The following is a 12,219-nucleotide window of genomic DNA, read 5'->3' as shown; positions in this document are numbered from 1 at the left end:
TTTATAACACATTCTCCACAAACACTTTCCTATCTCTGCCTAAACGAATTTTTCATGTATAAGAACAGCTTGTGTGACATGAAGTGTTTCAGTGCAAAACAATTATTGCTTCTCTATGCAAATTAACTTGATCTCTGGTAATAAAATTACTTTCTCATGTAGAAGGGGATACAGAAACATTTTATTTCATGAATTGCATTACATTACAACCGCAGAAGAAAATGATTATGTTTACGTAACTTCCAATTTCAAAATCAAATAACCAACTATTTAATCATCCACTTCACCTTGTTAACGTGATACAACTGTAATCCTACAATAAATAATATCTATAGTACTATCTACAGTTAAAATAACTAATCCTGTAACATAAAGAAAAGATGCAAATACATAATAATAATCTAAGATTCGACTTTCAGGTGGCTTTTTTGTCCAGGTAGCAATAGAGGTACAAAGACACCCCCATCGCTGCCACCTAGGAAACAAAACACATTGTCATTTAAAGGTGGTGGCAAATAATTTGTGTCATATGATTGAAATGACTAATAGGCAGAAGTACATATAAATGCATTTGGAAGCAATGAAGATAATGACAACCATTGCTAAAGCTTGTGCTGGACATGCAAAGTGGTCAATTGTTCTATATACCAAACTAGCCTTAACACATCATGATAAAAGGCTACAGTCAAATCCTGATAGTTGCTCAACTGTCTGCATGAACCCAGTACACTTCTAATACATTTGTTATTGGAGCAGCATGATGGATGGGTTGTGTTTACCTCAATGGCAGTGACTCCAGCAGCTATTCCTCCCACAATGTTGACGTTCCTCTGGATGATCTTAACAATTTGTTTATAACAGCCCTGGGAAGAGAAACCAATATCAGATAAAAGGGCCCAAATTATATAACCACATCTCTGTAATACACAAGGGTGTAGGAGTGATCTGAAAAGTGGTGGGGGGGGTCACATTTATATCTTATCAGCATGGCTCATAAATATTAATTAGGTGACGTATCATTCGCCTAGTAAGGCTGAAAAAACATGGTAAGTGGATTATAATCGTATTTGGTTATGTTGCCTTCAGTCAGTCGGAGCTGTCAAGACATAATTTTCATGTTTCGGTCTAATTTGGACCTCATACTAGCAGACTAATCTTACTATATCTACCATATATTTTACCATAACAGTACTGGAAAGAGTAGTATTCTAGTACATGTTTTTCATAATCAGCACTTATGTGCCCCTAAAGTGGTGTCTGAAATATTGTAATTGCAATTTTCAAGCACAGAATCTAGTCACATTTACGAGCACGAAACAAGAATTCTAGCCAGTTTGAAACAATGTAGAAAGACCAAACTTACAATTTTATATGAATTAGTATAATGTGAAAAAGTAAGCATGAAGGTCCACCCCTAACCCCACCCCTAAAGATAAATGTAAATGTCATAACCAAGTTTGCCAATATTGCTAAATTCTTCATTTTAAATTGAATTTACAATGTACATATTACAGTCCCTTTCATCATTTCGAATTTTTAATCATTTTTACTTCTGTTTTATTTCTCTGACTTGAATGCAGGACTTGGAGGCACGATATTCCCAGGTGCATTTGAATGCAGCATCAGTCATATGCCATTTATGGCTCATGTGATTGCCTCCAAAATAATTTTGCCCAGAGGTTGTGCTACTATCAGAATTATCATAAATATGAGTTGGCGACTTCATACTGGAAACTAGAGATCATTTTGATCCCAAGAGATGGGAAGACCCATAACCATTCAGTAGTAAATTGTAGGTAATAATTAATTTACTTTAAACTTTAAACATGTCCAAACTTTTGCTAGCTTTTGCAGTGGAATTATTTGATAGAACGGTGAATATTCTGTATGTTTCTCACCACCACATTACTGAAACCTGCATTGTCGTCGTCACAGGGGAAGAGCTCAAGACCTGCGCAACAGGTAGGGGGGTAACGGGCCTCATTCTGCATATAGTAGTAGGATTCAGAGAAGTCTGTGTAGTTACTGAAGCCACAGCATTGCAACTATTACCCAATGAAAAGCAAGAACAGTCAGTTGCATATAGTATTTTAACAAATATTGCTTTTTTGTATAGCTAACATATCTACATATGTTCCCATGATATGAGTATTGATCTGTAGAGCTCTTGAAGGGTTTTCATTAGCCTGTCAAACTCTTGGCAGTCTGTTTAGTAAGTTAATTTACTGTCAACCACCCTATACTGGTTTTAAAAGCACTTTTGGCCAGGAAATTTGGCATGATGGATTAATTTAGTTTGACCTGTACTGAAAAGCCTGAAGCACAGATCAATACTCATGTATGCGTGTATTCAGTTGGCCGTGGCTTACTGTTGTCATGGTTGAGTTCCACAAGTCTGTGACGATTTTATCTTTCCCAAACTTCTCCTTCAGTCCAGGTGTGGCCCACGTTTTTAGAATGATCTCAGTCTTTCAAAATCACAGAGAAAGATAAACAAGGACACATGAATTTCAGAAGGGAATGGAAACCAGCAGATAAAAATCTTCCACAAACATACACTTTTTAAAGCAAACTGCTTTCACCATTGTGTCTCCACAAGGCCGCTAGCAATGACATTTATCATGGCTAAATGAAACAAAGGCTAGGCAGTAAAGTCATTTCTCTGCAATTCAGTTCTTACTAGTCATAATCACATAAGGTTATTTCCTCATTTATTGATACAAATTGTCAAATGTTTTAATTAATTTGTCATTTAATTTTAAAAATATATTCTAAGTGTATGAATATTATGGCTATCAAAGTTGCTTTCACATTATTTTATTTTATTTTTTGTTAACACTTTACACTAAGGTTCTATTTGTTAGCACAAGTAACTAAATGAACAATGATTCTAAAGAATTTATTCATCTTTGTTGATGTACTTATGCATCATTAAAATCAAAAGTTGTATTTATTATTTAATAGACTTAAGCTAGCATTTACTAACAATGTTGTATTTTTATAAACTACATGAACAAAGATGAATAAATACTGTATAAATGTATCGCTCAATGTCATTTAATGCATGTTAAAGCATTAAGCACTTGTTAACTAATGGGACCGAATTTTAAAGTGTTACCTTTTATTTAATTACCACACAATTGCCACACAGGTGTGCGAAATTACTGGACACATTTGCACAAAATTTAGTTTGCATGTCCTGTGCACTTCGATGCACACTGATGAACACTGCCACAAAATTACCAATAAAGTATGCCTATTATTTAGTGCATTTAGAACTAATTGCATAACATATGGAAAAATAGTTTATGTGAACACACTATGGCCGCATATGCTTTGTAAATTAAAATCTCCTTTGTGTTGCATGCTTGCATTTTCCATATCTTTCTCTCTCTTTTCTTACTTTCTTCCTTATTATTTGAAATTTGATTAATAAACCCAGATGACTTTTAGGCACACAAGGACTTTTGCTAAGTGTCACGTGTGTGTGTGTGTGTGTGTGTGTGTGTTTGCTGGGAAAGGTGGGGTCAGCAAGAGTGGTCTTCAGCACAGCATGCCTGTGGGGATGTGCAGACAAAACGCAATTAAAAGTGCTCCCCCTCCCACCTATGAAGCAGTGGAAGCTACACAGATCAGTAGTTATTACACGCAAGCTAATCCATCAATGTCTGGAGGAATTCCCTCACAATCTAGACAGGACAAAGCACTGTAAGGCAAGGGAGCGATTGCTAATTGCTGATCTGAGACCAGTGTGTACGACATAGAAAGCCATTTACAAACATCAGCTGAATTTAATACAACACAAGAATGTCAATTCTATGTGCTTTTACTTATCATAATAACTATCTTTAATTTAAAGAGTGAAAATGTTATTGCCAAACGACATCACATCAACACAATGGAATCGAAATGTTCTTGAAATGGGAGCGATTACATTTTGGATCACACTGTAAACAGCTGTGACCAATTGAACATTAAAAACACAATCTCCAGAACGATTTGGCTTATTCTGTAACAATTTTACATATTAATGTAAACATGTAATGATATTCAAATTCATGATTGTTATGACTTTGTGAAGCCTATTTCTTATCAAAACTACAACAGGGCAGCTGCTCATAGACTTGCACATGAATTATTAAAAACACCAATTTCTTCTTTCAGGATAATAAATAAATGAATGGATAAAACTGTGATGGTGACAAACAGCACATTAAATGGGTATTTGCATGCTTAATGTTCCTCTGAACAATTTAGTCTATCTATAATTCACAAGAATGTCCTGCACTTTTCCTTTCTGGTGACTCCTTGGTAGCATTAACCGCTCTGGCTTGTTGATGAAGTACTGCGTTTCATCCAGATACTGTAGCTATATAAATGATGCTTCATGAACAAACTGATTCTACGCTTGCATAAATACCTAGAAGAACATTTTAATTCTCAATGGAGTAGAACAACAATTACCAAACACCACAAATAGACAGCAGTGTGGATCAAAAGAATAAGCTTCTATTTCCGCTTTATACTTTTTTTTTATTGCACATGATAGCATAACAATGAGTGAAACGGAACTACACTTATCATTTCTAAGTATTTTGCATGGTATTGTTAATTGTGTAAAACCTGATAATCATGTTATCCAGCAAAATGTTCTAAAGAGCTTCTTGTGATACAGTGGAATCAAGAATATCTGACCTTGAACTAACATGGCTAATGTCAGTTTACTTAACTATTTAGGGATATTAAACATTAAGAAATGAATAAATATTGTTAAAATAAGAAATTATTATTTTTATTTTTAATAAATATATTTATTTATTTATTTATTTATTTTTTATTTACAGTTTGACTATTTTTTGGATATTTTAGTTCCTACTTGTTTATGGTATTGTGTGTGTGTGTGTGTGTGTATATATATATATATATATATATATATATATATATATATATATTACTTTTCTAACGTAGGATTATCCATTCATATGCATTAAATTAGATTGATGTCTGTTAAATGGAATTACATTTTTTAATTTGCCCTAAAAGGCCTTTGTGTTTTTAATTAAATGGCATTATTCTCTTAACATACCCTCCATAACTCATTGAAAGTTGTTGTAATTATTATACATTTCACTAAATGGGTGAAGCTCTGTATGTAAATCGCCTGTTTTGCATATAAAATGCCTAAACGTCAATATTGTAGTGCGATAAATTGCTCAAAGTGAAAGTGCTGGCATAACGCCTGAGGCAATCTGGGAGTTATTAAGAGGCTGAATGTGCTGGAGCCATTTCAAACCCCCCTAATTTAATGATGGCCAGAGTATGATGGGAATTTACATGCAGCTAAAATGAAAAGAGAGACAAAGAGTGTGTGTGGGGGGATGGGGAGGATTGGCAGAGAGGTCAGTGGTTTAGAGCGAGACTCACGTATGAGGAATAGACCAGGGCTACTATTGCGGCTGCTGTCTCGGCAATGCAAATGAGCAGGATGATGGAGAAGAACTGATAGCAAAGAGAAAGACAAAGAGAGTGAACATATTAACAAAACTTTAGCGTACACTCATTATTATTCATATTTCACTTGATATTTGGTATTAGATGAATGAGATTTACCATTATAAGAAGGCATTTACTCTCTTTTTGAGCTCCACAGCACCCCAGCAGTCCAAGCAGAGTCATAACTGCTCCAATAGTGATGCAGAAGACTCCTATATTGACATGACTCTCGAAATCATCAGTAAAGGGTGGCAAAACTTTCATAAAGGAATTTTCGTCCACTGTCACCCATATCCCTGCAGCCGCCAAACACATGCCCGCCAGCTGTCAAAAACATTTTCCACTTTTTACTTTCACAAATACGCCATTGTATTTTAACGGTGATATGCTAATGCCTAGATACAAATAGGAAATATATACAGTCACCCTGTCATCAGAGCTGTAACCAGTGAGCAATGAGGTGAGCAAGTCCTCCTCCCCAATAATCAGACATGGCCAAATATCCCCCCCAATAATTGATTTTCTTGTTTCTTCTCTGCTGCAGTCCATTACACACCACTGTCTATGTCGTAACATGGCAAAAAGGTATCTGACTCAATGGAATAACTGCTCAAAATAAAGCAGCAAGCCCCAAAAAGCCATGATTTACAGTAACTGAACAGGCCTTTTTTTTTTTTTTGCATATTAGCTGGGGCGCTGCACAAGATCCCGGGCCCTATGCATAGGCAGTCCTAATATGCTTTGCTCCAAACATTTGACAAACAATGGTGAGTACATTGTGACTACGTGACTACACGTGACTACAGTGATGTGACTACAACTTTATGTTTCAGTGTCAATGTCAACTCACAAACACACACAAAGATGGCGTCCGATGTGTTTGAATAGAACTGATTCTTGAGAAGTGGGACAAAACAGGGTGCAAAATTGAAAAAAACAAAACCTTGTACTCAGACACATTTTTTTTTAAAAATCTTATATATACTAAGCTACTAAGCTATGCTTTGATACAACCTCCCAACCTTTTCAGTTTTATCTTTAACAGCATTCAAGAGGTTTTTAACATTTCAAAACAACTTCTCATGTTAGCAGACAGATTACACTTTCACATGTGACCAACAATTCCACAACAAATATAAAATATCATAATGAAATATCATCAAAATATTCAACTGACGGAGTTGACACATCTGATGGTTGGGATGAAAACCTGAATTTGTAGTCATTTTAACTATGAAATTCATTGAATTAATCAATAACTGTATTAAAACAAACACAACAGAAAATACGTATGTTATTGTTTATAAAGCTTTATTCAAGAGCCACAGTTAAGTATTCTGATATATCGTTGAAACACAAAACCTTATGGAGGTGAAATCTGACCGTGTTGACAAATTTGGCATTTCTTTCACAAAACAAATGGAGTTCATGTAGTAGCAATTCTTTTTCTGTTGATGCTAGATGCTAATGGAACCTACTTCAGGAGAATAAAATTATCTAAATATTTCAAATAATTTGATGGTGTTGACATATCATGTTTGCGACACAGGAAATATTAATATTAGGTTTTAAAATATACTAAAACTGACACTTATGTACTCTGCAGAGGAGGAATGTGGCAAGGTGGTCCTTTAGAGTGACAGATGCCCCTGATATTCCCTGATTGTATCCATTTTACAGCATATGAATGACTGAACCCTTGTCTGAACACACTGTTTTAGATGTAGTGAGAAGACAATAAGTGTCATAGATTTCCCATAATAATGATCAAATTAAATTGTAGGGGATAATTGTGTTAAATACATTCTATTATTAATCCCCATAACATTTACAACCGAAAATATATTGTATTTTTAAACCTAATAAGAGTTACAATAGCTGGACATGTTTGTCCCATGTCTCAAGAATCACTCACCAGCGAGAGAATCTGCAAAAGGACACTTAGTAAATGATCTGGGTAAGTGAATTATTGCTGTTGTCAATCACAGTATTCCGGTAGTCTTCAAAATTCTCTTAGTAAATTAATTTAGAACATGTATCAGGAGAAATGTTTAAATATCAACTGTATCAAGGTCAGTAATGTGACCAGCTACTGTAAGTTATACGTAGTCTTTTGTACTTCCCAAACTGTAGTCTGATACTGTGTGACATAGTTCTAAACACAGTTAGCACTCATATTTTAGTTCATGAAACATCATCATGTCTCATGCTCAAGTTCCTTTGCTGTAAGCTCCAGTTCATATTAAAAGCATTATGACCACAGGCGTGTATCAGTTGTAGTCACGTGTATTTGGCTCCATTATCTTAGGCATTTTCCCATGACCTTTTATTCTCACCATTACGCTGTACGATAAGAGGCCCTGCATGGATTTCCCATTATTGCCAGAGTGTACCTGAGTTATGTGTGTTCTTCCATAGAGGTAGGTCATTCAACAATGGCAATGGCTCAATAGAAAACTAAAGGGTGCCCTTAATGGCCACAAGCCTGCTGGATTAGGTGCTCGGCTGCTCATTTATGTCACTTTCAGGACTCTTCGCTGACAATAGGTCTGACACATAACCATGGCATGGGTTTCCTGGGGTTATGATGGACACACAATGTTGTAGTCATTATGTGTCTTCTGATGTATCAAGATCCAAGTGCAACACCATGGTTGGCTTATTTAACTGTGGGATGTAGAAGAGGTTTATTCAAAGGGTCTGCCTATTTCATGCGATGTCTCCAAGCAGAATGAGGTGCATCCAGTCAGATATCAAAAGGTCTAAGCCACAGAACACATTTGGTGGTGGTTTGGGTTAATGAATGGGTTGGTGTCTGCATGTTAATTCACAGTTGGTGCCATAACCATCTCTGAAACCTGATATGTTCTGTCAGACACAATCATGCCTGTCAGGGCGACTCACATTCAGCTCAGCTGGTTGACAGCTGAACATGAAACGCTCAATACTCCTTCCAATCAACATTCATTTTTTCCACGTGAGAATAATTTTAATCTGATCATTTCCCGCTTGCGCTCATGGAGCTTCGGGAATTGTCTTAATGTTTTAGTTGTTTAACCGACAGCTTTTCATCATGGACACGTCTCTAAGCAAATAGAATGTGACGGGCATATTACCTTCAGCTTCTTTTCTTCAAAAGTTCCTCCCTTCCTATCATAATTATTTCAATTTTTTTTTTAAAAACAAACAATGCTTTGATTAAATGCCACCATGAATGGCATAACGTTGGAAATGGTGTGCCAAAGAAAGATGCTTCTAGAGAGATTACATGGAAATCAGATTTTGTGTAAGGGTAAACTAAGGAACACTGTATGGAAGTGGAATGAAACCGATTAGACATGGAGAGGGGAGGGAAATAATTTGGATTTCCATGGTATTACACAGGGAATTATGGAGACTGCTGTGCAGGGGGGATCTAAATAGAAAAGAAAAAAAGCATGTAGTTGCGCTGTCTTGCTAAATGTAAGCAGAGATGTGTAAAATATAATGAACACATAAATGTGCAGCCTCAATTTACTATTCAGAAAGATGGGAGTTTTTCAACTCAGTGTGATCTGTTGCTTTGTTGGAGCTTCTTGGCTCAAAGTCTTGGCTGACACCCAAATATTTAACCCTACAAAAGGAATCCGATCCAGTTACATTGAAAACTATTTGTGTAATATTTAGGGAGGTATTTGCACTTGGTTCGTTGATGCGTTATAGGCAAATATAAATATACCTAAAAAAAAACAGACATATACTGTTGCTGACATTCACTTGAACACCTGCATTTGGCACTTTTTGACAATATAGGCCAATTCACACCAAGAACTATAACTATAAAGAAAACTATAACAATAACTATTTTAGCATCCACACTAAAGCATACCACTGCAGCAGTAATATTGTCACATCATATTCTCACGCTCTTTAAAGTATGGTGATTCTGATTTTATATTAAAACTGGAATACACTGCATGACTTTTAAAATCTGAACACTAGGCATCATACTCTTGCTGACTTTGTAAATTATTACAGAGAAAAAACTAGGGATCATACACTAAATAATTGAGGATCACACACTACTAGACTTTCAGGTTGTTCTGAACCCAAGAAAGGAGTAGAAGCATGAAAAATGAAGTCAAAATGTGTTCTAAAATAGGCTCAAAATATTAAACATGTTTGATATCCTCAGCAATGATGGAGTCATAGCCAGAAGCTAAAAATTTGGAGCCTGTGCCCATCACACACTACCTGATATTCTGCGAAATTCTGTCAGCTCAAATCTCTAGACTGGCTCTGATTTTCAACAGCCAGTCTTGACTTGAAAGACTTTAAATCAGTGCAAAATCTGGGTAAGTGTTTGGCAGTGCATTATGACCTTTAGTCTATTAACATTATAGTTATTGTCCTTGGTTTAAATATGCTCCATAATCAGACATTTAGTTAAACAAAGCAAGTTTCTAATACTTGAAGATGTGAACGTAAAAAATCTAATTAGCTTATCTTTTGTTGACCAACCATTGCTCTCGAATCATTATGTCAGATTTAAGACTGAATGACAAGACTGATTGGTTTATGTTGAGATTTTGACAATAAGCACAAAAAGCACTTGGTTATAAATATCTCATTTTTTTCTTTTAATGAAATCTTCACAGAAAACCTTGACCTTGTATTCGGTATAACCTATGTAGTGCCAGTCTTGTCCTCTACCGACCTTGACAAGTATTGAGACTGATAAGTCAGTTGTAGATCTGATAAATAGAAACCGTTCACCAAATAGAAATTAATAGTGTACTGCTCTAGCAATGCTTTGAATGAAATATTGTACACTTTTATGTACGCGCTCCTTTGTTCCTTTGTCTAGAGCCTTAAAAATCTCCTGTCCCACAATGCAACCCAGCTTACCCATCATTTCAGGCAATTGCAGGCTTTAGCAAACAAACAAAGTGGCTGTGAACAATAATGAGATGAAAATTATTGCATGTGAGCAAGTGCGACTGACTTACTCACATTCACACTTTGACTGTGATTATCAAAACTTCACCGTGAAGCAATGAAGCATTTTCTAATGGTTTCATGTTATCGGTTCGCATTAGTTCAATTTATGTGTGTACTGTGTGCGTTCGTTGTAAAGAGGAGAGGATAAATTATTTGTTGCTCATTCAGATGCAGGCTGAATCTATTACATTCTTGACACCCCACATAAAAGTCTTAGTCAATAAATAAAGAAATGCAATTATTCTTCTAAACACCCCTCTCCCTGCACTCAAATGTATACATTTAATGAGGAAAAAAGCTTACTTACGCAGATAAGCAAGTTGAACACAACCATCACAACTTTGACGAATGTGAAGCAGCCCATTTTTAATCTGTAATGAAGCAATAAACATAAATCAGAGCTGCATTTGATATTTTATTTAGCATTGCATACACAGTACACACAGTGCATGCTGACTCCTTTCCACTTAAATCCGTTCAAATCTAATTTAGTTTTTGCTTCTGTAAAAGCAGCTCACCTGGTTTGCTCCAAAGTGTAATAGATGAAAACACAGTTGAGTGAGGAATAGACAGAGAGGGAAAAGAGAGAGAAAGAGATGGAAAGAAAGTGGGAAGAGGTGTGCACAGGTGAGATGGGTGTGGTTTGGATATAAAATAGCTGGTTAGAGTGGCTTTAATGTGGTTTGTGTGTCATATGACTAGTGGTTTCAACTGTGGTTTTCATACTAATTGCATATAGTACAAAATCTCCCTCACACATTCTGGACCATTTACTTGCTTATGAACGGCAATGATTCAGAAATGTTCTTATGATACCTATTCAAAAATACAGTACATAGTTGAATCGATTTTTATGGAATCAAATTTTTTTTTTTTTTAAAGAGTATCCACAGTGAAGGTGGATCAATGAGAAAGGAGGACAGAAAATATGGACAATGCTGTCTTTAAGGATGACTTTACCTATCAGGTGTTGTACATGTTCCTTACTTTCCTTTGTGTCCTTTTCTGTGTGGTTTCCTTTGTTCTTTTGTCCTGAAGCAAATCTTCCTGGCAGTAGAGGGCAGTATTGCAGTACAAAGCCTCTCAGCTTTCATGGCTTCACTGGTTCACCACTGTGGTATCATAGATACTTGGAGATGATTGATGGTCCCTTAGTGAAAGGAAATGTCTTTCTTTGTCCAGTTTTCTGGAGAAAAACAAAACAGAGATAGGTGTTTGAAGATCATTTTGGGTGCTACAGCTTTAGTAAACCAGAGTGCTGGAACAGTCTTTTATTTTTGATAAAGTAGAATAATAATAATAAATCATATATTACAACAATTATGCCTATCATTGTTATTATCCTATCAAATGATTATTCCTCTTTATTATTCACACATTTGCCATGCACACTCTCTCTACCTCTGTCCTTCTTTCCCGTACCTTCTCTCATCCACATTTCTACCAATTTCCCTTCCGTTCTTCATGGCCAGGATTATTTGACATTCCCCACACACCTAAAACATGGCCTTGCAGGCAAGAAAATCAAATAAAGAAAAAAAAAATGATAGATCGCCTGGTGCCACCTTGCCAGAGTTAAACACATATCAGCAGCAGTCCTTTCCGTAATATCACTTTAATGGTCCTATTGTGAGTTATGACAATCTTGCCAATCCCATCATTAACCCACCCAGTCCTTAATCTCACCAAGAAGAGCACCTGTAAGGCATCATTAGGAATTAAAGCAGTTAATAACCTCCACACATA

At 35.9% G+C, this 12,219-nt stretch overlaps 1 protein-coding gene across 2 annotated transcripts; it reads right to left on the bottom strand.

Moving 5' to 3' along the window:
* Positions 1–161: 161 nt before the first annotated feature.
* LOC132160526 (tetraspanin-1-like) lies at positions 162–12,048 on the bottom strand. 2 transcript variants are annotated; one of them, XM_059570191.1, is made up of 9 exons: positions 11,896–12,048; positions 11,461–11,641; positions 10,781–10,844; positions 5,611–5,817; positions 5,425–5,499; positions 2,370–2,468; positions 1,899–2,045; positions 780–863; positions 162–475 (listed from the first exon to the last, which is right to left on the bottom strand). In XM_059570191.1, the coding sequence occupies exons 2-9, from the start codon at positions 11,565–11,567 to the stop codon at positions 416–418; spliced, it is 843 nt and encodes a 280-aa protein (XP_059426174.1). In that variant the 5' UTR covers positions 11,568–11,641; positions 11,896–12,048; the 3' UTR covers positions 162–415. The 2 variants fall into 2 exon arrangements, with proteins under 2 accessions (XP_059426174.1, XP_059426173.1); XM_059570190.1 differs by having other exon boundaries at positions 11,461–11,645; positions 11,896–12,040.
* Between the last annotated feature and the right edge of the window lie 171 nt (positions 12,049–12,219).

This window comes from Carassius carassius, chromosome 17 (assembly GCF_963082965.1).
Source record: "Carassius carassius chromosome 17, fCarCar2.1, whole genome shotgun sequence".
Classification (NCBI taxonomy): domain Eukaryota; kingdom Metazoa; phylum Chordata; class Actinopteri; order Cypriniformes; family Cyprinidae; genus Carassius; species Carassius carassius.
This window is presented reverse-complemented; position numbering and strand designations above follow the sequence as displayed.

What these genes read in the sequence shown, in the direction of transcription:
- LOC132160526 (XM_059570191.1), bottom strand. Translation starts at nt 11,567, where the DNA reads ATGAAAGCTGAGAGGCTTTGTACTGCAATACTGCCCTCTACTGCCAGG. An exon ending in CCCTGGTCTATTCCTCATAC is followed by an intron (nt 2,469 to 5,424) that starts GTGAGTCTCGCT and finishes TGATTTTGAAAG; the next exon opens with ACTGAGATCATTCTAAAAAC. An exon ending in CTGGAGTCACTGCCATTGAG is followed by an intron (nt 476 to 779) that starts GTAAACACAACC and finishes TTTGTTTCCTAG; the next exon opens with GTGGCAGCGATGGGGGTGTC.